Source organism: Calonectris borealis, chromosome 2, assembly GCF_964195595.1.
Source record: "Calonectris borealis chromosome 2, bCalBor7.hap1.2, whole genome shotgun sequence".
Classification (NCBI taxonomy): Eukaryota; Metazoa; Chordata; class Aves; order Procellariiformes; family Procellariidae; genus Calonectris; species Calonectris borealis.
Window position 1 is genome coordinate 137,940,776 of NC_134313.1, and position 23,822 is coordinate 137,964,597.

Below are 23,822 nucleotides of genomic sequence, written 5' to 3' on the forward strand. Positions count from 1 at the left end.
TTCTACCTGGAATTCAATCAACATTTTACAGTGGCTCTGGCACACAGTTCATTTTGAAACAGGAGTGTTACTGCAGAAATCAGATGCAGTCTGTGAGCCAGAAATTCTGTAAAATACAAGTTGTTTGCCCGGAAGTCTACTGCAGCAAATTACTGGAAGTTCCTTAAAACATGCAGGTACCCAACGCGTACCAATACATGGGAGATCAGTTCTGACAGAGGTTTTGGCAAAATGCAATCCTAAAATGATTATCTTTAAAGGCATAATGAAATTTCTCAGTCAGTTTACTGTTCTGGAGCACTGGAGATAATATTTGTGCTTCTACAAAAATACTCTCAATACTCCTAATACAAATGCAATTACAAAACTAGTGAGAATTAAGACGTTGTAAAAATTTATTTTAGAGACTGACATTTGACTTGCACTTCATATCGTAAACTTGCTTAGATTATACTAGATAACGTATCTAACATAAGACTTTGAAGTAATTTAATTTTTTTTTTTTTTTAAAAAAGGAGATATAGCCTAATTTTAAGGAAGGCACATCTACGTATTTGATTTCTATTTTCACAATATATTGAATTGGTAAGACAGTTTCTACACTGAAAATTAAAGACATCACAAGATGATCTTATTATGAAACAAGAAAAAACATCTGATGAACAAATAACACCTACATATAAACAGTATGGTATATATTCATACCACCTTTGAAATAAAATAGAGAGACAATAAAAAGGAAATGTTCATCATCAGTTATAGTTTATGGAAACCTCTGTGACACTAAAAACTTCTGAGCTTAGGCAGAAGGGAAGGTTGTTACCACTATTTACATCTTACTGATGCTCAGTATCTTCTAGAAAATTCCCATTTTCATCACTTATCATTTCTTACATTCCTTAAGAAAACTCTATCTGCATATTCGTTCTCATTATTTTTTTAAATATAAAATATTTACAAACCAAGAAACTCAGTTACGAAATTCAGTTCATTTACTTACTTCCCAAGGGGGCAGAATTTACAGTTACAAATATATCACCCACTTCATTTTCATATTGGAAAGCAGTTTGCTATATCAGTTTCATCATATAACTTCCATTTAGCAGTTAAAAAATAACTAAATTTCACATCAAATAGATGCCTCCAATATAAACCACATACTGTACATTTTTAGATAATTTCCATTTAAAAGAAAGCTGTTCACCTGCAGTAACTCCGTAACAGTTCTTTGTCATACTTTATTAAGGTTAGAAAACTACATATATGTCCTAGTTTTTTTAGTTGGTTAGGAAACAATTTTCCACAGTAATTGTTTTGTGGGATTCTTAGAACCTGTCGTCATTTCTACCCTTTGAACAGTTAAATTAATTTTGTTCTAAGTAAACAATTGGCTCTGACCTAATGATTTGCCACTTCTGATACACTAGTGGGAAACCTGTGTAAAAGATAAGATTATCACCGTATTTCAAATGGAGCTGCAGCTCACAGTAAAATCTATTTTGTGAAACTAATTAGAACGTTGGAATACTTACATTAGTCATTACTTGAGTTTAATCTGGACCTAGTATTATATTGTTACGTTTCACATGCTTTGGCACTCTAGGACATTAAAACAGACTGTAACATGGACTGTATAATTTAAAAAACCCCTATTTTTCATCAATACTTTCCAGTAGTTCACATTGCTAAAAGTTATTGAAAGTATTTTAAAATCTGTCCTGAACCTATACTATGAAGTCTGGGTTCTTTCAAACCACTGAGAAAGCAAGATATTCCAGCAAGCGCAAGGTCTTTTAAAGAGAAATTGGTTTTTTTAGACAATTAGTCACCAAATTTACGGTAGATGACTAACACATCTGACCTTTATGAAGATTGTTTCTTTATATCAATACCTTTATTAACAATAGATGCAAAGAGATAGATGGGAAAAAACAACTCTAAGAAATGACTCAGAAAGAGTTAAGAGGACCCTGCAGTCTAACACTCGCTCTTTAAAGTCATTACTACCCCCAGAGAAAAGTGCAAGAGCTGTATAATATTAACCTAAAGAAAATGAGGAAAGAATTTGACAACAAGAAAAATTCCCTTTTCAATCTCATCAGTGAATAACTGGTATGTTAAATACAATATAATCCTTCTTTTTTTGTTTAAATGTAATCTTTGTATAACACACCCGCTGCAAAACATACCTGCAGTAAAAGTTCTCCTTCCAGGATCTGCATCCCTTCTCCACGTTTTGCTGTTCTGCAGTTTTCCTGAATGCCATTTCTTTCTGGTCTTGTAGAGTTAGAAGATTTTAATGCAACTAGAAAAAAGAAAGAAAAAAGTTGAGTGATCTTTGAAAGGCTCACTAGAAATTTATGTAATGATGTGCTATTTTGTGTAAGAAAAAATTGTATTTTAAAAATGCTTAGAAAGTCAATCTAATGAAAGATTTCTGTTTTAATGTCAGAGTTTTTCCTTAACTTTAGAGATAACCCCGAAATTTGTCATCCATCTCCTTTATAAACTATAATACTTTCACAACAGAATCAGTATTATTGAAATCAATCCAAATATCATTATTTTATTCCTTTTTTCTTCTTCTCCTTCTCTGTACTATAAGGCTCACTTTTATTTTGTCACTCTTGTTAATTAAGGACATTAATTAATTAATTTTTGTTTTCATACAAGAATCTCCTATAACCTGATAACAACTCTGCTTTAAGGTATGACAACACTCACACTTTTTCTTATCCCATCTAATTTCAGACATCAAACTATGGTACCTCAGGTATAAACCTGCTCTAGACCTAAAGCTCCCTTCACAGAAAGGAAGGAAAGACACAGGAACCCTGAATGCATATTACACATTAAAGAAAACAAAAAAAGCTATTTCAAACAAAAAGGCTTTTTTTTCCTGCCAAAGTTAAATTTTAACCAGTTAAACAATTAAGCAAACTTTTCAATTTCAGATAAAATACTATAAACATGAATCATCATTATTCAGGTCACAAATATATCCATTTGAAAGAAAAAAATTACTCAATGAGTAAGGGATGAAGAATCAGACCAAACTGCTACAAAGTACCTGAAAGACATACTACCTCCCATCTCCGCACTGCGTCTTCTAATAAACAGGATTCTGTCAAGTAAAACTAGATACTCAAAGATTGTCCATAACTCAGAATCTATCTACTTTCCACATAGTTCTTTAAAAAAAAGAAAAGGCTCCAAATCTGAAATTAGTCTGAGTGGGTCTGTAGTGTTTAAATAGCTTAAAATTACTTGAGTAATTGTACCTTAAACCTTTACCATAAAGCTAAACACCACCTCCACCCCCCAACCCCAAAATTTCTAAACTGCAAAGCAAGGGAAATTTATAAAAGCAACTGCACTTCTGTAAAATACCAACAGTTTATTACATAACAATGAGATATTCACCCTAAATTCCAAATGATTTTTCAACCTGCTGAAAACCTTCATTTTTCATCTGCTCAGAACTTTAGTCAAGAATCCTAAAGAACTCCTGTTCATTCACTTTTCAGCTAGGTTAAATGATATTTTACACTAAGTATATTAATTGAAAGATAAATTATGCCTTTCAGGTTTTTTAAGCTATCACTGCAGCTAGCAACTTTCAAGCCAGACAGTTTTCATTAAAATATCCCTCAAAGGCACCGCAGAGGAAAAACATGTTCTGAAAAGACATTAACTGATTAATCAGCCAGGAATTTATCTGAGGGTTTGCTTTGAAATTAAAACCTTTATGCTGCTCTTCCTACCGGATAGTCAAAAACTCCTGTAATAGGCCACACAGAGTTGCAATTGCAAATTCATTTTAAATTCAAGTGAGTGGAAGATGTAGCAATATTTTTTTTCCTAAGCATTATTTTAAAAGGATATCTAGAACATTCACTAAAAACTCCTGAAGTCCACTGAAAGTAGAATAAGACTTATTATCCTTTTATTTTATATTGTATGATTATTGAGCCCACATTCAGCTTTGAAAGTTGCAAGTAAAGATACCTAATCACACTTGCCATTCTGAAAAATACCATATATAATTACATACAGGTGGTTTTTTTTCTTTTATAATGTGCAAATAATAAATGAGGGGGAGGAATTACAGGTGGTGGACTTGTGAATGATGTTCTGCTCTACATCTATCAAACACAGCCTACACACTGGTATGGCTATATTCCTCCTAACTTTCAAAGCGTGCATATAGGTACATGTGAAGTTACATATTTTGCTGAATTGGAACCTACACCTTTTGCAGAAATCAGAACATGGATAAAATCAAGCTGTTGTAAACTGAGACAGATGGAAAACTGCTGACAATCTGGGGTAAAAAAAATGGATGATACAGTGGAAATTACAGCTGTATACATCATTGGGTATGTACAACTCCTGAAAATAAACAAGCCCAAGTTTACCTTGTTCTGACAGATAAATCACAGGCCTGCTAGTGCCTGCTACAAGCCACCCAGTCACTGGAGTATCTCCCTCAAACTAATTTCAGACATCAAACTATGGTACCTCAGGTATAAACCTGCTCTAGACCTAAAGCTCCCTTCAGAGAAAGGAAGGAAAGACACAGGAACCCCGAATGCATATTACACATTAAAGAAAACAAAAAAAAGCTATTTCAAACAAAAAGGCTTTTTTTCCCTACTAAAGTTAAATTTTAACCAGTTAAACAATTAAGCAAACTTTCCAATTTCAGATAAAATACTATAAACATGAATCATCATTATTCAGGTCACAAATATATCCATTTGAAAGAAAATGAAGAGATCGTACTACAGGGGACTTCACGTTGTGAGACTTTGGAGATGCATCTCTAAATGGCAGCTCTAAAACACCCACATGTTTTTAAAGACTAAGTTGGAAAAAGGTTAACTGTTCCATCTACGGAAAGGAAAATTTTTATCGTCACACTTCTCAATTAATAAAGGGGCATCAAAACTGATGTGCAGATGTTGCTTAGGTAGGTGTGGTCTTCCCTTGATTTCATAAAAACTAAATTGCATTTTATTAAATAAAACCCAAATTTTGTTTAGCTGGTACTAGAAAAGGCCAATTTCACAAAAATCAAAAGTCAAATCAGCTAGAAGCACATAAAAACTGCAACAACAGAATTGGCTTGTTGTTAGGTGGAAGTGAGAAAAATAGAAATAATGTAGGAAAAAAAACAGGAAAGATGACAAAATATTTCTATATGGATATTTTACATCAACAAGACTTGATAAATTTTAGTCAAGATCTTAAAAACAGCTTGTTGAATTTCCTACTGAGGAGACAAGACAAGAGAATGGATGACACAGAACTTTGAATAATAAGTATTTAAAAGAAGGTAGTATTAAAAAGAAAAAAAACAGTATTCAAACTAAGTATAAACTTTTATTAAATAAATTATAAATGTAACTTGTAAAGTTTACAATATAATTAAGGTATGTTAATTACCAGCCCTATGTGATTAAACTTCTTTATCAACACTCTTCAAGCAAACATTAAAAAAAATCACTAGGTTGATACAAATACAATGAGAGTAACAAACAGAGACAACACAGGGCCCTGACACTGAGCAACCCCGGCTACCTGGATGCAAACTTGCAACACGTGGCTCAATACACTCAAACTGAAGGCTACCAGATCCCAACAATAACTGGCCTTAGGGCCATCTTGCGAAGCAGTAATTCTGAAAAGATTTAGTCACAGCGCACAATGCTGTGGCCTCAGAAATACCAGCTAGAGATAGAGTAACAGATGATGATAAGGAGAACTAAAGCTAAAAAGGGTAACTCATCCAAAGGTAATATTACAGTCAACATCACCCAGTTTAAAATCAGCCCTGTATTCTGCTACTTCTCATAGTCTATGTTACTCATGTAGTCAGACGAAATAATCCCCATAGTTCATTGCTTCATAATCTTTGAATCTCTGAATTAAGTGTAACACATCAGCCTCTCCCCTGTTAATTTTCAGCCTCAGGAAATTAAAACATGAATACTCCCATAGAGTAAATAGAAGAAAATCTCTATAAATACTGTAAAAGACACAATCAAACTACTTCTCAGAATTTCCCATGAATAACATCAAAGCAAAAAAAATAAAGCACAGTTGTTTATACCTGTAAAATAATAATAAAAAAAATATTTTCTGCTACACAATTTTAACAAGAGGGCTAGACTGCAAGCACATGCTTTCCAAGTAGGTTAATGACTGTCATTTAATCCTATGTCCAGCAACAAGTATCATTTCCATTGCCTGGTCTTTCCTGATTTGAACTAAAAGCTAAATCCCAAAGACAACAACACTAGATAGTGACCTTTAATAGGTTTTCTAGACACAGAACAACATTATCATTTCTGGTACATTTGTTTTACAATTGTGAAATGCTTTAGCACCCAAACCAGCAAATGTAAAAGATAGTCAGTTTTACAATATATCTACAAAGACAAATTAAATAACAATGGTAACATCGGTGTTTACCAGCTCCTTATCTCTGGTTCTGTTACATTCAGGTAATGAGAGATTTGTGCAGAGATGTAGTGTACTTTATTAGATTAACAATATATCTGGGAAAAAAAAAAATCTGACATAAAACTATTTCTTCAGGTCTGGAAGCAACTGCGTTCTAACTACTGCCAAAAGCTGTCTTTCATTTTAAACCCATGTAAGTATTCATTGAAAAATTATTTTCAATACCTAAGGAGAGCAGGTATTAAGCAGTCTTCCTTCTTTTCAAGGAATAACATTCAGTATGAGAAAGTGCTTTGGGATATCCTAAACTACATGCATTACAAGCAGTGTGCTGAATCAACTGATAGTACATGATAGATTAATTTAATGAACTACTTGTTGAGATACTCAGAAATTATTCTCTTTGTTATGATGCAAAAAATCAGTAGGCTTTGCAGCTGCTGAGTTGTAGGAATGACAACACATCTAGGTCCTAACTGGCCTTTTAAAATGCATTTCCTTCAGTATTAGACCTATCGCTTTCAACTTTTATGGGACAAAATTTTCAGATTCTTCCTCTTTTCAAACCAGAACTAAGACACGCTTAACATCAACTGTGATGACTCAGCGGATTCAGTTGGAAACAAAACCTTCAAGTCCTTCCCCCACTAGCTGTCAGCAGCAATCAACACATTAACAAACTTAATGTAATGCAATAATCTTAACTCCTGACAACAGAAGCATAGCAAAGAATGTGAGGAAAATTATTTAAAAAAAGAAAAGAGTCTATCCACCATCTCATTTAACCTCCATGCTGTCCTCCAAGAGAGGCCCTAGACCAGGGTGAAGAAGGCCTCTCACCTGCAAACACTTATCTCTGGGGTTTCTGTTTGGTAGGTGTGCTCCCCCCAGCTGCAGCCCACGACTGGTGTCCTCCTCCTTCCGGGCTGTCACTCCTGTTCTCAGCAAGAACCTTTGCCATCACTTCCTCACTTGAGAGCCAGCTGCTTGGAAGTCCCATCTCCACTACTTCATCCAGTTCAGCCTGCAAAATCAATGACCGTGCAGCCACCTGTACTACCAGAGCACCTTCAGGAGGAATCCTGTAAGCGGTGATTCCTTACTCTGTTTACCAGAGAATCGCAAAATTGTCACAGAGCAAGTGCAAATACACTCTACTGACATACTCGAGAGGGCACTACCTGTACTAATTGTTGCAAAGTTAATAAAGTAACTGGAGATGCAGAGAATTCAGCGTAAGGTGTATGTCAGCAACTATCTCGCCAACTTTCTGATGGGCATTCATATAGAAGCCCGATTTAACACACAAATCCTTGTCTACTTTACTACTACTTTAAGAAAATAGTATTGGCAGTTAAACTTCGTAAAGTAATACAGAGAGGCATTCAAAAACCATTCCAGTTCCCCTTTCCATGAAAGGAGTGATACACCTACAATATTTGGACAAATATGCAAAAGGAATATCAGTAAAAATGAAAGTTAATAACCTGCACGTGACTACTGTCTCACGGTATATTCAGTTGCCTGGCCACAGAACAAGAGATGAGCATTCCTAGAGGTGTATATCAGGACACCGGCAACACTTAACTCAGCCAAACCAAGTTCTGTTTTCCTCAAATCTAGAAACTACTTAATTTGAAAAAAGCGCATTTTTGAAAAGCATCAGAAAGAACAAAATAAAGAAGAAAAAAAAATGTAATTTTTTGTGTGTGGAGTGAATAAAGAAGTTTTTCAAACATAAATGAAGAAAATATGCCACATTTGCTGGTGCTCAGCTGTGGAGGCTGAAGAGATTATTCTCAACTGAAACCTGAGCATTCCCACACCAAAAGTCTGTTATTATTATCAAAGGAGTGAAAAAAGGTATGATTAAACAGACTTTCCATCTCAAAATTCACCTAAACTAGCCATGTGTTGTAAGAGTGCTGAATACAAACTGATTCGGCGATTGCTGGCTGAAAAGCTTCATGGAAACCATACCAAGATACTCTGCAGTTAGAAACTTTTTTCTTTCCCACCTTTTCTTCCCCAAAGAAGCAGCATAGTAAAAAGTTGTTGAGGAGCCAGGGTAGCTCACTGCAGAGACGTGTAGAGAAAGGAATATCAAGATGCCAAATTTTAAAACTGGGCCTTTTGAGATGCAACAAATTACTTAAATCAAGCCTAAAACTGTATTGAAGTAACACTTGCCTAATATCACAAGTATATCGTTAGCACATCAGTCATGCAGTCCCGGAATTTAATCTTAAAGAGCTTCCCAGAACTGCTTTATATCAAATTTTGGCACAGTTCCCACAATTCAGCCAAACGGGTCAAAGTTTGCAGTCAGAGCCAATTTAGACTGTTTTATAACCTTTTCAGCAGAATTATAAATTCAACTAGTCTGTTCTAGATTACTTTAAAAAACAAGAGTTCTCATGAGGGGGGTGGTCTTACTTACTTCAGCAACAAATGCTAACCTCCAACACGAAGTTCACCAGCCAAAACAAGACAAGGAGGGCACTACTGAGAAAACCGAGTTTAATATTAAACTCTTGCCTAAATCATTAACATATGCTAAACTGTTTATACTGGCATAAGATCCATTTTAAGTGGGAGAAAATATATATATATCTCCATGTATCTATATGCAATCTTAGCTATCTCAATTACTTACATTTTGCACCTGCTATCTCTGAGACTGGAAAGGGAAAAATGTTTATGAAAGCTATTAAGTTACACAAAGAAAAAAATGCAATTAATGATCTTTTTAGAAAGATAAAACACGCACTGATTGCATATTTTGTAAATAGCTACACTTCTAGATAGCATAAACTGTACATTTCATAATAAAACTTGCTAAGGATTGCTCTGTACTTAGACATACAAGAGAAAATAAATACAATTCAATTATCATAACTGTATCTCTAAAGTTTTATTTATGTTACACAAAGAGGCAAGATAGACTTCTGTGTAGGGGACATGTACGAGTAAAACATGTTACATATGGGGAAAAAAAGTTTTCACTGAATTTTGCATATTTAAGTTTTGTATCTCCTATTCCTTCATTTATGAATTCTGAATAACTTTCAGGATAGCTTTATATTGTTTATTTATATCCTACTAACAGCTGAGCAAGTATTTACACCAAAGTAGTAAAAAAAAAAAAAGAAAAGGCAATATATGGTAGACAATTTATCTTTGTTCACAGAAATTCTGTTAAGTCAATTAAATTTATAATTATTCCACCAATGTAGCTAAATTTTGTCATTTTTTTTGTCAGCTTGCTCTTGCTCTCGTGCACTCACAGTTTCCACATGATCAGAGTTTTGACACATCTTTGTTTTTAATATGGACAAGTTTTTAATATTGAAGAGTTCCATATTTTCATTTTCTAATTCCAATATTGTACCCTCCAATTATTGTGCCATCTATTAACAATTAAATCTGAAAGTTGTGATATGCATCAGCATTTTTATTTCTTACATGTCTGAAGAGGAAACAATTTAAGGGCAGTCTTCCTTGTAAGCTGTATCACAATTTACAAACACAGCTTGTAAATTACAGTAAACCGTGGATGAATAACAATATGTATTTTCCATCAGTATCAAAACACCAAAACGTAAATACATTCATAAAAATGTAAAAAATACATCAATATTCTGACACAGTCTGGAGCAATATACGCAGAAAACATTTTACAAAACTAGTCATGGAAGTTGAATAACCGGATTTTGTAAACTTAAGCAAAATGAGGGTGAAATCGTACATTTGGGAGTGACTAGTAACAAAGGATACCTTTTTCCTCTTAAGCATGTGAATGACTGAATGTGCCAAATCATGACAATACTGCAATTGCTTTCAAAGAATTTTTTAAAGCAGAAAAATACCAATAAAACATATGCAGGAGCTGCCTGTATTTTGATATTTCCATAACAAAAGCCAAACAAAGGTTAAAAAATTAGTAACAAACAACTGTCAACCTCAGAGGACATGGTCCTTCGATTCATGAGCATATTTTCAGCTAACGTTGAGACCTATAAACATGTCTACATATTTAGGAAAAGCAATTGAAAGAACCTATGAGCCACGGGAGACAGGTATTTCTTGATTTTGCTCAAGGAAATTATTCACGGTTCAAGAGAGAAAACGCCACAAAGGAGCTATCACAAGAGGGTAAACCATACCACCATGAATACTTTCAAAGAAATACTAGTAGGTTATGGCTGGTGAAGGAATTAAAAAAGAGACTGACAGAATAAGACTTCTACCAGAACAAGTTTAAACAAGAGAGGTGGGGAAAAAAAAGCCTGAAAAAATTATTTCCACTAATTAAAAAAGCAGAAGAGAACAAGGGTAAAAAGTAAGTGGTCAGGTTCTGGGAATTTCCTGGGCTTTTGAGGCGTGCGACTCATTTGCAATGCAGATTTTGTTCCAGCGACTGAAGCCAGAGTCCCTCAGTTCCACAGACCTGCACTAAACACGATGCAAGTTCTGCACGTGTGCACTCCTCAATTTTCAGTCATCCAGTACTTTATAGTCTAACCCAAATTCAAACCAAGTAAAATGCAAACTCATCAGCTATACAATCAGACACGGCAGAGAGAGCACAAGTCTACCCAGCTGGGAGGATGTTCAAGTACACAAGAAATTTTCTTTAAGGGAGGAAGACATGTAGGCTTTTTCCCAAAACGCTTAGGCTAGAGAGGAAACAGAAAAAAGAAATTTTCATCTCTAAGCGTGGATGATTCTGAGAGTTAAAAGTACCTTAATACAAAAGGTTTCAATAGAAACTATTAGGAACCCTTAGGGGTTGCCACCAAAGCAACTACTACAATAAAGCCGTATTTGTTTGCTAGACTAAAGAGAACTATTTTCACTTTTGGTATAATCAAGATAAAGAACTTCCAATATTAAGGTTCTATTAAGAATCGTCCTTGAATGTTTCACAGATCATGGATGAAAACAGACTTACAAACCGAAAATAAACCATAAATATTTTGTCAGCATTGGCCTGAAATTACTCAAGGTACAGCTCCAGAACTTCCCAAGGACTCGCCGTACTTACACTTCAGACACGTCTTCATATATATTTTACACTTAACAACAGAAAAGCGCAGAAGTGGTACACATTACTTGAACTGCTGCAGGAGTCTGAAATATTCTCTTCATTGCAATCAATATATAACAAATATATAAGCAATAAAAACAGTACACAACATTTTTCTCAATGCCAAGTACCATGGTTTTTGAATGTGCGATATTTCAGATTCACCCAACAAAACCCATCTAATTTTAAAATGACCTTGGGTTTCCCCCACTATACAAAAAAGGTCCAAAGTGCAAAATATTATTTTCCATTTATCTGTGATCAAATACTATGCTTACATAATTTAGCGCACAAGCTATTTTTGGCATAAGGAAGTCTGTTGCTTGCCCTTTCAAAATTGACATGTCTGTGAGCTCAGACCAGTGCTACTCGGTTTCCAGGTCTATGGCAAGGATACGTTTCCAATGTTCAGAGTTATAAATCATAAGACGGACAAAAACTTGGCAGGAGTATCACCTTTTTTTCTATCTAAACTTCAATCAAATTTCACTGGCCAAGACTCAAAGGGAGCCGTGAATTTCCCAGAAATTACATTTCTGGATCACAAGATTATTTATGAGACAGTAAATGAGTTTACTGTTCTACTGCAAAAAAAAAAAAATATATTAAAAAAAAAATCTAATATTGCTGCTTGGTAAAATTTACCAACACAACAAGAAACAAAACCAGAAAAAACTTTCAAAAGGTTTCAAAACCCTTCTGTATACCTTTTGTTGATAAACCACTTTATCCTGGAATACTGTAACATAATATTTTAATTTCCCTTTCTTCAGTCTGGTTTTCATATGTTATACTTTAACACAGTATGTATTTGAATATGTATCTTCTGTAGAAGAAGATTTTTATTTAAAATTGTCATTTTAATAATTTCATTAAATGATCTATCTGTAAAGAATTTCATACAAATGCCTACCAGCAACTTTTAAAAGTGTCTTAAAAGTTACACAAAGGTGAGCCAACAAGTCAGTAATTTACTTGCTGTTTTACTGCATGTAAAGTTGTGTTTACTGAACTGGAATTTCAATCATAAAACTCATTTATAATAAAACTAATATTACTATTTAATAGTTTGTTGTACTGACAATCCATTGTTCTGCTAAGTGCATAACTGCATGGGTAAATACTAAACAGGAGGAAGAAAAAAAACTATAAACCCCTTCTATCTAGCACCTGAGATATGGGAAAGCCTCTACTAAAAAGCTCCAGCTCTCCCTGGTATTCTTTTTATACCAGCAGAAAGCCTCTTAGAAGAAACGAACCTTAACCTCTCCCTTCTACGGAAAGCTGAATAGGTAGTGGTAGGTAACCAGGACAGGAATTAGACCTTACCTAATGGGTTTATTTGTGATGGGCTAAATGTGTAGCAACTTCCTCTAAGCCAGAATTTGGACAAGACACTGGGTTTCCACGGTTATTTTGGAGAAGCATCACAACCTTCACAGTTAAATATCCGAAAAGAATGATGCTTTAACTGCAACAGCCTCCCAAACCGACAGCTGTCTTTCCCCATGGCTTCAGTCATAGCAGCGTTTTAAGACAGCAGAACTGCTATCTAAAAATGAGAAAGGCAATAAACAGTACAGCATCTGTGGTTTAGGTGTACTTTTCACATGGTAACAGACACACTTTTCAAGTAAATATAGGATTATAAGCTACACTACAGCGTATACACAGGGCAGGGCGTGTGGTGGGCGGGCGAGAGAGAGAAAGACAGGCTGAAGACAAGGAGGAAGTTATCAAAAACATGCCTAAAAGTTGAGAGGATGGATGGGTTTGTGGTTCTGACACCGCCTTCCTGTGCGATGTGGTGGAAATCATACCGGCACCATACACTCCCTTAACTACGAAACCGGAGTACGAGCACTTCTAGCTCCAGCAGCACTGCAAGGATAAACACAGTGAGGATTTAGAAGTTCAGATTCTCTAACTGGGAGAGATTTTAGTGCCTCATATGAAAAACATATTAGATAATACGTAGTTTAAAGCTTATGATTGCACAGTATTTCAACACCCTCTTTCCTGAGAACTTTCGTTTGTTACACTGAACTGTAAAGTTTATGAATTAAAGACCTATGAATGGTTATAGTCTAAGTATAACAAACAAGGTAAAAAAATCTCAGTGGCTTTCTACATAGCAGAAAAAGGGAGAAAAAGGTTGGACTGGATTTGATCCCAGGCACTTTTACTGAAGACTGCGCTTAGGAGGTCACACAGGACAGAGGCCTGTATTTTTGATCAAGCACCAGAAAGCAGAATTAGCAGCAGCAAGCATTATGTAACTTAGGCTGTTAGGGTTAGACTGTGATGCAAAGGAGAACTGTATTTTATTCATGACAACCCTAAGGAGGGGGAAAGGAGAAAGGCAAGGAAGGCTGCGACAAAGGGGAACTGGAGCAAACAGGCTAAACTCTGGAAGAGGAGGACTTGAGGAAAGAGGAACCTCTGCCTCCTGTCATCTGCTCTCCCCCACAGGGATGCATTTCACAGAGGGCCTGTTCCAGTCCGTCCATGAGGGAACCTGTGAATACCTCCGTTTTCAGACAGAAGTGGTCTGGTAAAAGTCACGGACGAACCATGGGTGTAAGTTTTGCAAAGCTTATTCCATTGATTCTAACATTTGAGGATTTTATACTAAATACTAAAATATACCTTAGATACATCACAGTGAGGACAACTCATTTACTAGTCTTTCAGACAGGTAACTGCTCAGTTAAGTGGGAAGTGTAGGAAGGCAGCCACGGCAAAGATAAAGCAAAATGCTAGTTTGATAAGTGCGTTACCAGGCACATCTACCAGTTCTCACAGACAGAACCTTTTTTTTTTTGCCCTAAAAATATTTTAACATATTTTACGTTTTTAAGATTCAAAATTTAATCTAGAGTTTTACTTATGGTTTAAATAATCAGTCCAGTTAAGCCTCTATTCCCAATAATTCTAAACACACAAATGATAAATCCCTTTCATAGCACAAGCTTTTCAGTAAACCAAAAACTACATAAAATTGTCTCAATATTTTCAAGACTTCCATTCTACTATTAATAAACCGCCTCAGAAATCAAGATAGATACTCAAACAGTATTCATTAAGCATCACCACTTAATTGACCCACTGATACACATAAAAAAAGCTCCTGCCTTGAGAAATTGCCCTGGAGGGCAACCACACAAAACCAAAAGATGAGCGATAGCATCTCAGACTTCTAATACAAGATTTCAGTTTCTTTTTGCAGTTTCACTCTTTAGAAGAACTACTTGACTTGCGTGGACTTGCAGAGGTTTTTTTGGGGAGGGAAAGGGTTGAGAGGTTTTGAGGATTTGGGGGTTTTTTGTTTGTTTTCTGTTTGTATTGTAGGGGTTTTTTTGTTTGTTTGTTTTCAAACTATTTAGTCATACAACTTATCGTGAGAATCTGACAGCACAAGGGACCTTTCTAGAGTTGTGACACTACCTGGCCATGGAGCTGATAAGGTACCCACGACGTGTTGTTGCAGTACCTTGTATCTCTGGAACTGACAATTCTGTGCCACAATTTAAAACGGATTTCCATCCATTTCCACATAACTTTGTTCCACAGTTTTACAGAAAATATGAGTCTTTGCTAGATGCACAGAAAGAACAGCCCATTTCACTGCCTCTTCATTTCACACACATTCCTTTCTTGTTTGGGAATTCCATGTTTCTTATTTCTAAAGAAACTTTGACATCTGAAAGGCTGTACGTAAGTAATTACCATTTCCTCTCAAAATGCTTTTTGAAGCATATTCAACCTTCACTGCAGCTGAAATACCATTAGAAAGCTAAGCTGGAAGGTGCAATGTTTTAAAGGAGACAAAGCAACATTTTCAGTCAGTAACTGCTGTAAGAATTTAAGACTTGAGAGGGACCACATCATCACAGTAAATATCAAGCTAAATCTTAAGAATACTTAGTCCCTCCTCTTTTTTTCTGAAATTCTAGTAAGGCTTATTTTGCTACTAGAAACCTTAAAATCTCCAGTGCGCATTTTATCACGTCCAGCTTATTCCTATGTCCTCCTGTGACAGCATCGCCCATTAACTTCAAGAGCTCTTCTCTCTTCTCAGCGTTACCCTACCTGGTATATTCATAAAGAGCAATCGTAACCCCTAGCCTTTATTTTGCCACGCCAAACATGACAAACTCAGAGTCATCTCCTGTAATACACACTCTCTAGGCCTTCTTGCACCTCTTCCAATTATAGTTGTAAGACCCTAAGTTGATTTTACAAACTGAACGACATCTCTCTCTCAGATCCTCTTGAGAATCTCAGTTGGTTTAAACTGAATTTGATAAATGGAGTAACCGTGCGTTATGGAACAGACCATCCAATACTATCTCCAAGAAGTATTCTTGGAGAATTCTGCTTCAGAAGACTCCACCAAAATCTTCAGAAGGAAGAAACAAAAGACAGCTAGTCCAACTTAATGAACAGTCCTCCCCATCTCTGTATTTAAGTCCCATCAGAAAAGCTGAAACAAGAACAACTGCAAGTTTACAAAACACTTTTCATTGGTATTTATTAACTGTAGCTACTGAAGTGAAAAACATTCTTAACATTTTAGTAGGTGGTTTGAACAGTTACTGTCTGGCTCCCAGACTTCCGAAAACAGTTACATAATAGGAAATACTGTTTTAACATGGACAATTGTAAGAGATTGATATGGCTATAGGCCAGAGTACTGTACAACTCAACTCCAGAAGGCCAGATCCATGGAAAGGACCTGATACATTAAATTTGGGGTTCTATACCCAATATACTATTTAGAATCAATCTAAATACCATACGTACTTCAGTTTCCTAAGTTTCACCATAAGCCCCACCATGTATAGCTGCCATTCCTCCATCTGGATGGGAAAAAATGGCTTGGTACCCACTTGACCCTGACCCCAGGCATGGTCCAGAAACTAAGTGTTCTCTTGACTCTCCCCATATGGCATAAATACAGGTTCTTCTGACAGCAGATAGCCACCGATTCTTTTATACATCTGGAGAAAATTACATAGCCCTTTGTCGTGGTTTAATCCCAGCCAGCAACTAAGCACCACACAGCCACTCGCTCACTCCCCCCTGGTGGGATGGGGGAGAGAATCAGAAGGGTAAAATTGAGAAAACTCATGAGTTAAAGACAGTTTATCAGGTAAAGCAAAAGCCGCGCACGCAAGCAAAGCAAAACAAGGAATTCATTCCCTACTTCCCATCGGCAGGCAGGTGTTCAGCCATCTCCAGGAAAGCAGGGCTCCATCACGCGTAATGGTTACTTGGGAAGACAAACGCCATCAATCCAAATGTCCACCCCTTCCTTCTTCTTCCCCCAGCCTTATATGCTGAGCATGATGTCATATGGTATGGAATACCCTGTTGGCCAGTTGGGCCAGCTGTCCTGGCTATGCTCCCTCCCAGCTTCTTGTGCATCTGGCAGAGCATGGGAAGCTGAAAAGTCCTTGACTAGTGTAAACACTACTTGGCAACAACTAAAACATCACTGTATTACCAACATTATTCTCATACTAAATCCAAACACAGCACTATACCAACTCCTAGGAAGAAAATTAACTCAGTCGAAACCAGGACACCCTTTTTTACAGTATCAGGATATACTAAACCCAGATTTCATTCTCCAATCTGCTACAGGTGGTTTCCACTCCTTTTTTCCACTGCAGTAGAAGTAAGTCTTACAGCTGGGGGTACAGGTAATACCTACTCTTCCTGTTGAAAACTTTCTATCATACAGAAAAGAATAAAAACTTTTCCCAAGCCTGAAAGTTGAAATCAGAAAGCAGGTTCTGAGCTGGGGCACTGACCACAAAGGACAAGACCAGTCCCTGATCCAGTCCCCACTGAAAGGGCCATTCTGCTCTTTTATGGGATGGATGCTTCATGGGAAATGCATAAGCTAGTCCAGAAAACTCAGTTTTGAAAGGACTTTAGATCAAGTAAGTTAATTAAGAGAAATCAGAAGTCATTTAACAGGGAGCATACTGAATTAATCTTGACAGCGCATTTCTTACAATGTAAAAAGTCTTTTTTGTAGATAAGGCTACAACACCAGCAAGGACATCTGCCCCTAGAGTGGACACTGCCATGGAGAATTAGCTTTCACTGATTTTGGCCTCCACATAGAAAAGAAAAACAGACACAAGCTTAGAGCCAAAATTTGATGGCAGCTTATTTATAATGAATGTAATAATGTGCATACATTTGCTTGTGAACACCTGCATGATATTAAACTTGTTTTTACAGTTACATAGATTGTTCAGGTTCTTACCAAGATAAATGTACTTTGGTTTCTTTGCTTCAAAATTTCAGTTAGAAGTTTGTGCCATGCCTTTATCAAGTATATTCAGATTCACATTAGAGTAAGCACAAATCAAGTCATATTTTAATGGTGCCATCTGTCGTATTTTTTTTTTAATCCTGTGCCAATACAGCAGAAGATCAAATGAAATAAAATCTAAACATGAGGTTTCACTTACCCTGCCACAAGAAATAATGTTCAAGGTGGCAAAGACAGATCTGTTTGATAATTATATATTTTCTGCTAAATTGTTCCATATGCTTCAAATATTTGGGATTTAGCCAGGAAGAAAAGCAACAGCACTTCTGGTAGTTGAGCAGCTCCTCCCCAAAATGTGCGTCAAGTTATCTTTGCACAATTTATTCTTACATAAAAAGATTTATATTAACTACTTCTGTTCACTAGGAAAAAACCACGTAATTCCAGAAATATATGCATTTAGCTTAACAGTTTAAAATATGACAGAAAATTGTGCAAAAATACTTTGAAATACTCTGTTGAGAATTTCACTCAATTGACTCCATCTGCTTTACTAGGCCTTTTGAATTATTAACAACATTTATAAATATATTTCTTTGACAACTGTCATTAATGACAAGATATATTTTTATATAAAACAGTCCAGTGAAGTTGCAACTATTCACCATCTCTGTTTAATCTTTTAATAGAAACTAAGTTTTACTCCCATATTTATAATTCAAGATGTTTTCTTTAGTTCTAAAACTAATCCATCTAATTAAAGACTAGCTTTGATAAAACAAACTATTATTAATTTTAATATGTTAGTGAGGGAAACACATAGTGGACAGATTACAAGATGACACAGAGCTCTCCCCGGGATTCAGACGGTGACTGTTACCGATAGGAACCCCGCTTCCTTCCTGCATCCCAGGCCTTTGCGCAGGAGGATTCTGAACTCATCAAGACTCTTTTAATTAGTGGCTGTAAACTACATCATATTCTGATAGTATTTTTTTCCCCAAATATACTGCTGCTATGAAGTGTTCTGCAGAAATGAGTACCAACTGATTCTGGGCACAGCTTCGTCCTATCGCCCTGACCTTACAGTACAAAAGAAGGAACAGCAACATGAGAATTTTTGGCAAAAACTATATGCATCTCCCTTACTGCCTTGCACGTCACCATTTCTGTAACAAAAGTGCCAATCATAATTTAAGGAATTAATTTTACCTTTACATTTAATACGTTACATAAGTTTATAAAAGGAAATAGAAGAACGTTTCTATTTCTCCAACAGAGATGAAAACTTCTTAGAAGAGTTTGATAGCACTTACATACAAACAAATTTTGGATGTAGCTTATTAATTCTGCAGTTCAGTTTCAGATATCTGCATTCCAAATGAGTATAAAGTTGAATGATCCTCATTCTTATAGCAAAACACAAGTAATAAGATCGAAACAAATGCAACAGTTCAAAAAAGACAGTTCAAAAACCAGAAAGGTTTGATTTGTGAAGGTAAGACAGCCATTCAACACTACCCCCAGCTTGCTTTCCCGCCTGAAAGCGGACATTACTAGCTCTACAACTTGGGTAGCTTTAGCAGGGGACATATTTGCATATAGTGCTCATGTAAAACAAAAACAATAGCACTTCCTTAATACGGTGAGTAGTAGACTGCTGCAACTCAACGTTCACAGCCACCCAGCTTCAGTCATTGCTGTGAGCTCAACTGCTAATGCAAGCCAGAAGCCCGAATAAAGTTTAATAGAACATATTTAATAACATCAGCTGCAACCTCCAATTTTGTTAGCCCCCTTTGCATACATTAAATGCTATTTGCAAGTGTGATGGCCAAATATTAAATGTCACTGAATCCAACATTACCTTTATCATCAAAGAGAGCAGAAGATGACCACTATTATATTTTTCCTACAAATGTTAATATTCCATAAACAGCTCTTAACTCTCTTTGACCCAAACATATTCAATTAAAACAATGAGGCTGTGCAAGGCTGCTAGACAAGTTAGTGATTTATGTTATTTTACCAATTTAGGAAACGCGAAATGAGCCTGTACTGTCTCCAGTTTTGTGGTATATATGTGTATCAACTACTCGGTCAGAAAAAAAAACAAATTCACCCTGCTAGAGGCATGACTTCTGACTGGTGTCTCAGGTATGTTTAAACACAAAAGTTCAAGTGCAAAAGGGAATTAAAAAGGCATATTACTGGTGATGACTATACTAATGTGTGAGCAGAGGAAGGTACCAACCTGTACAAAGCTAAAATAGCAGGTGGGGTAGACGTGGTCTGTTTTGCACAAAGCATATACCAGAACCTCTGAGATGGAACTGATCTTGTTCACTCTCATAAAGACAGACACAAAATTGCCAGACATTCCTTCTTCAGGACAGCCTGGCTTTCTAGGGCAGACAAAAAATTATCACATTGCTAAGAACTTTCCTAGCCTACTTCTAGCTTTAGCAACAAAATAAGTTATTAAAAAAGCAGTGTCTACAGTATCAGATTTGTTTTCCTGCTCTTCATGCATGGAAGGCTGTGAAAACTACCAACACCTGCCTCTCTCCTCAAACATAACTGGCATAATTTAAGGGCAAATTATAAATAAACTAGATGGAGTTCAGTAATGTATTTCTTAAGAAAGGAACTATGGGCATTTAATCTAGCTAGTATTGTAGTAATTTACAACTTTCTGCTTGTATGTACCAAATGGCATTTCCATCCTTAGGTCCTAGTGCCAAAAAAATCTACTATTTCATTCCAAACATTTAGCACTATTATACCAACTATGCATACATAAATATATAGCTGCCAGCTTTGCAGAATAAATTCAAGTGATAAAATAGTTGACATCCAAACTGTTCCCTGGAAGCAACCTACTCTGCAAGCAAAACAGCAAAAGCTTATGCTATAAATAATTCATCCTGCTCATAAAACTAATAATCAAATTTGGGTATCACAGCTGATTACAACTTTCATTGTTGCACAGCATAAAAATACAAAAATAATCAGCTTTTATAAAATTATTTATTATTTGCATCTCTTAGCTCCATTTGTCTTATGCATGTAACTTCCTTATACAGAGCCTTTAAGTGGGGTGATGATTCATCTTTAAATTCAGTTTGAGAAACACGCAGTCCATTATCACATTCAGAAAGGAGACAGCAACATTTATTTTCAGAGAAGTACATGCAAAAGATGAAAAGAAATTTCTCCTAATGTCCAATCTAAACCTCCCTTGGCGCAACTTGAGGCCATTTCCTCTCGTCCTATTGCTTGTTACTTGGGACAAGAGACCAACACCCACCTCACTACATATGTGACAAAAAGTAGCATTTAGTGAAATGTTTTAGTGCTTTGGTTCCTACTGATTGTAATGATGAAGTCACAAACAAAAATAAAAAGCTACTAAAATACAGAACTAATTCCGTAGACATCTCACAGGTGCTGCCAAATGAGCTACACCCTCTGTAAAGCACTAAGTTTCTAATCACGGGAGATGAAATCCTCCTATGTCATATCATGGTGGCAACACTGAAAGCAATAATCTTGACTACGTATCTTCCCAGAGAACCTTCCACATATCTATAGGTCTGAAGTATGTCTATGAGCATTTAATGGCATGATTTGCATTTTAGAAGTCCCTCGAATGTGCAGTTCAAATTCTTGACACTAACAAGGGTCTTCACAGCACCTACTGGATTCTTCCATCAGAGAAGGTGAACAGAAAGGAGAGAATCTGGTCATGACATATAAAGTCAGTAGACCCCTATATAAAGATAGGAATTCCCTCCAGGGAAAGATCATGGAGCCCTAGAAGGATACCTGAGAGAATCATGTAGCTGTGCAGACAGTGCCATCATGAAACCCTGAGTTAGAAAACCTGAAAATCTCTGAAATATAGCTGTGTTCTCACTGCTGTAGCTTGCTAAAGAAAAAAAAAAAAAAAAAAAAAGGAGAGAGAAATTAAGGCAGTTCCTCCAAAGTCTCTTGTACCTTCCATTTAATTTAAGATGGCTCTAATTTGACATTTACTTTAATATGGCTGTGGGTATAGGGTTGGCTAATGCAGCCAAAGAATCTTCAGAATACTTGAAAGATACCTCAAGTATGAAAATATTTATATACAGTGTAAATTCCCATGTTTTTTCTCATCCTGAAAGGCACGTGACCCACTTTACGAAAGAGAGAAACTGTAGGCTTGGAGGCCATTATCAAACCATATTTTCCTGTACGATTTCACACAGGTAAGATCCCATAAAGTTTCAAGCAGCACACAACTTTGAACAGCACTGAAAGATTCTGCAAAGGCCATCTTCTCTGAGACGTGTTTAAAGCAGAAGTGATTTCTGAACAGTTATAACCATCTAACAGTGTATCATTTGAATCTGCCCCCTTCCACCTGACATCGCCTTCCCTCCCTGTTCATTTCCATTTATGTCCCTTAATCAGACAAGCCCTCTCCAAGAGATTATAAAGTAATTTACGTATGGGCTTCCTGGGAGAGAAGAGGCAAAAATGAACATGACTATATTCCTCCCTAGACACTTAGGAGCTTAAAATAGGAAAATAAGGTGAAGGGCTAAAAATGAGGGAGAGTCTTAGCTGTTTATCACCAGGTTAGTCGCCAACACTCAGGTATAAGACTTCAGTTAGAGGAAGGCACAAAGACATCAGATAATCTGTCCCCACTCTTGCACTTCAGATAGTTTTCACTCTGTCTTTTAATGGAGGGAGACACTATCTATAAAATGTAATAGTCCTCCCAAAAACATGTCTCTGTATATAGATGTAACAACTCGTTTGAGCCATACTGTTCCAGAGACGAGATGCATTTCACAACATGAGCTGCTCCTCAGCAATGCTACTTGAACTGATGAACGGAAACGTAAGTAAATGGTAGCACCAGAAACACATCTCCTTTGCACGAGACAGACTGGAATGGATGTTGCAGGTGACATAAAATGACAGCAAAGTCACTTGAAGTTGGGTGGTGCGGAATAGAAACACTTGCTAAGGTTCCTCTCAAACACAGCCATGTTTCCCTATTTTGTGCAAGTGTTTTGTCACATTCTTCTGTTTTAGTCTAATTTAGACGGATTCAAATCCTGCAAGAAAAAAGCTTATAAGATTCCTCCAGTGTTCTTGCACACATAACAGGTAGAGTCTGACATCATATTATTTTTAAAAGTTTGCCTGCTCAGAGACTTCCTCTTCTGTCATTAGTATCTCTAATACTTTCTTCTCTTAAGTTAGAAGAGGCAGTGCAAGGCTCGCTACATTTTTTTTACATTATTAGTCATCAACTCTTTACTTGAATTATTTTTTCCTATATAGCTTATAATAGTTATTACAATATTCCACCATTCCATCTTTTTCCAGGCTTCCTTATTGCTTAATGTAAAATGTTTTTCTTTCTTAGTCTAACTATGCTTTTAAACTTCTCATTTGTATACACAGGTTTTATAGCTTCCTCTCTCTTCTACCAGGTGTCTGTCTTATTTAATTCTCTGACCAAGTATCCTAATGATTTTCTAGAAGTGTCCTCTGCTTTTATCCAGTCTTGGCTCCAATTCCTTTTTTTTTTTTTTTTTTTTGCAGTCTATATTTTACTGGAAAACCATTTGCTGAAGGGGTCAAAAATACAACAACTGATCCATTTCATGCATTCATCACTTCTTGAAATTTTGCCCCAACTTTTGATTCTGAACATACCCTGAACGACATTTTAACAGCAGGCAGTCCAGATCCATTTAGTGAAGGGTGATCTGCTTGCACACACAGGGCTGCTCTCACAAATATTTTTTTCTTTACAATCAAGGCCTTTTATTGTTTACAAAAGTTAACCTTTACTTGGCCTGTACAGCAAAACAAGATCGAGTTGTTTTTTTTTTAAGCCTGTTCCCACTACTGCAAGCACTTTCAATTAAGCAAGCAGAAGTTGTGTCTGAGAAGGAAACCACCTTGCAC

The 23,822-nt window shown here is 36.2% G+C and overlaps 1 protein-coding gene across 1 annotated transcript in view; it reads right to left on the minus strand.

The window, feature by feature from the left end:
* AHR (aryl hydrocarbon receptor) overlaps positions 1-23,822 on the minus strand; it is a 67,718-nt gene that overhangs the window by 22,597 nt on the left and 21,299 nt on the right. Inside the window, exon 3 of the mRNA XM_075143631.1 lies at positions 2,190-2,305. Coding sequence (XP_074999732.1) covers positions 2,190-2,305 — 116 coding nt within the window. The remainder of the gene's footprint in view (positions 1-2,189; positions 2,306-23,822) is intronic.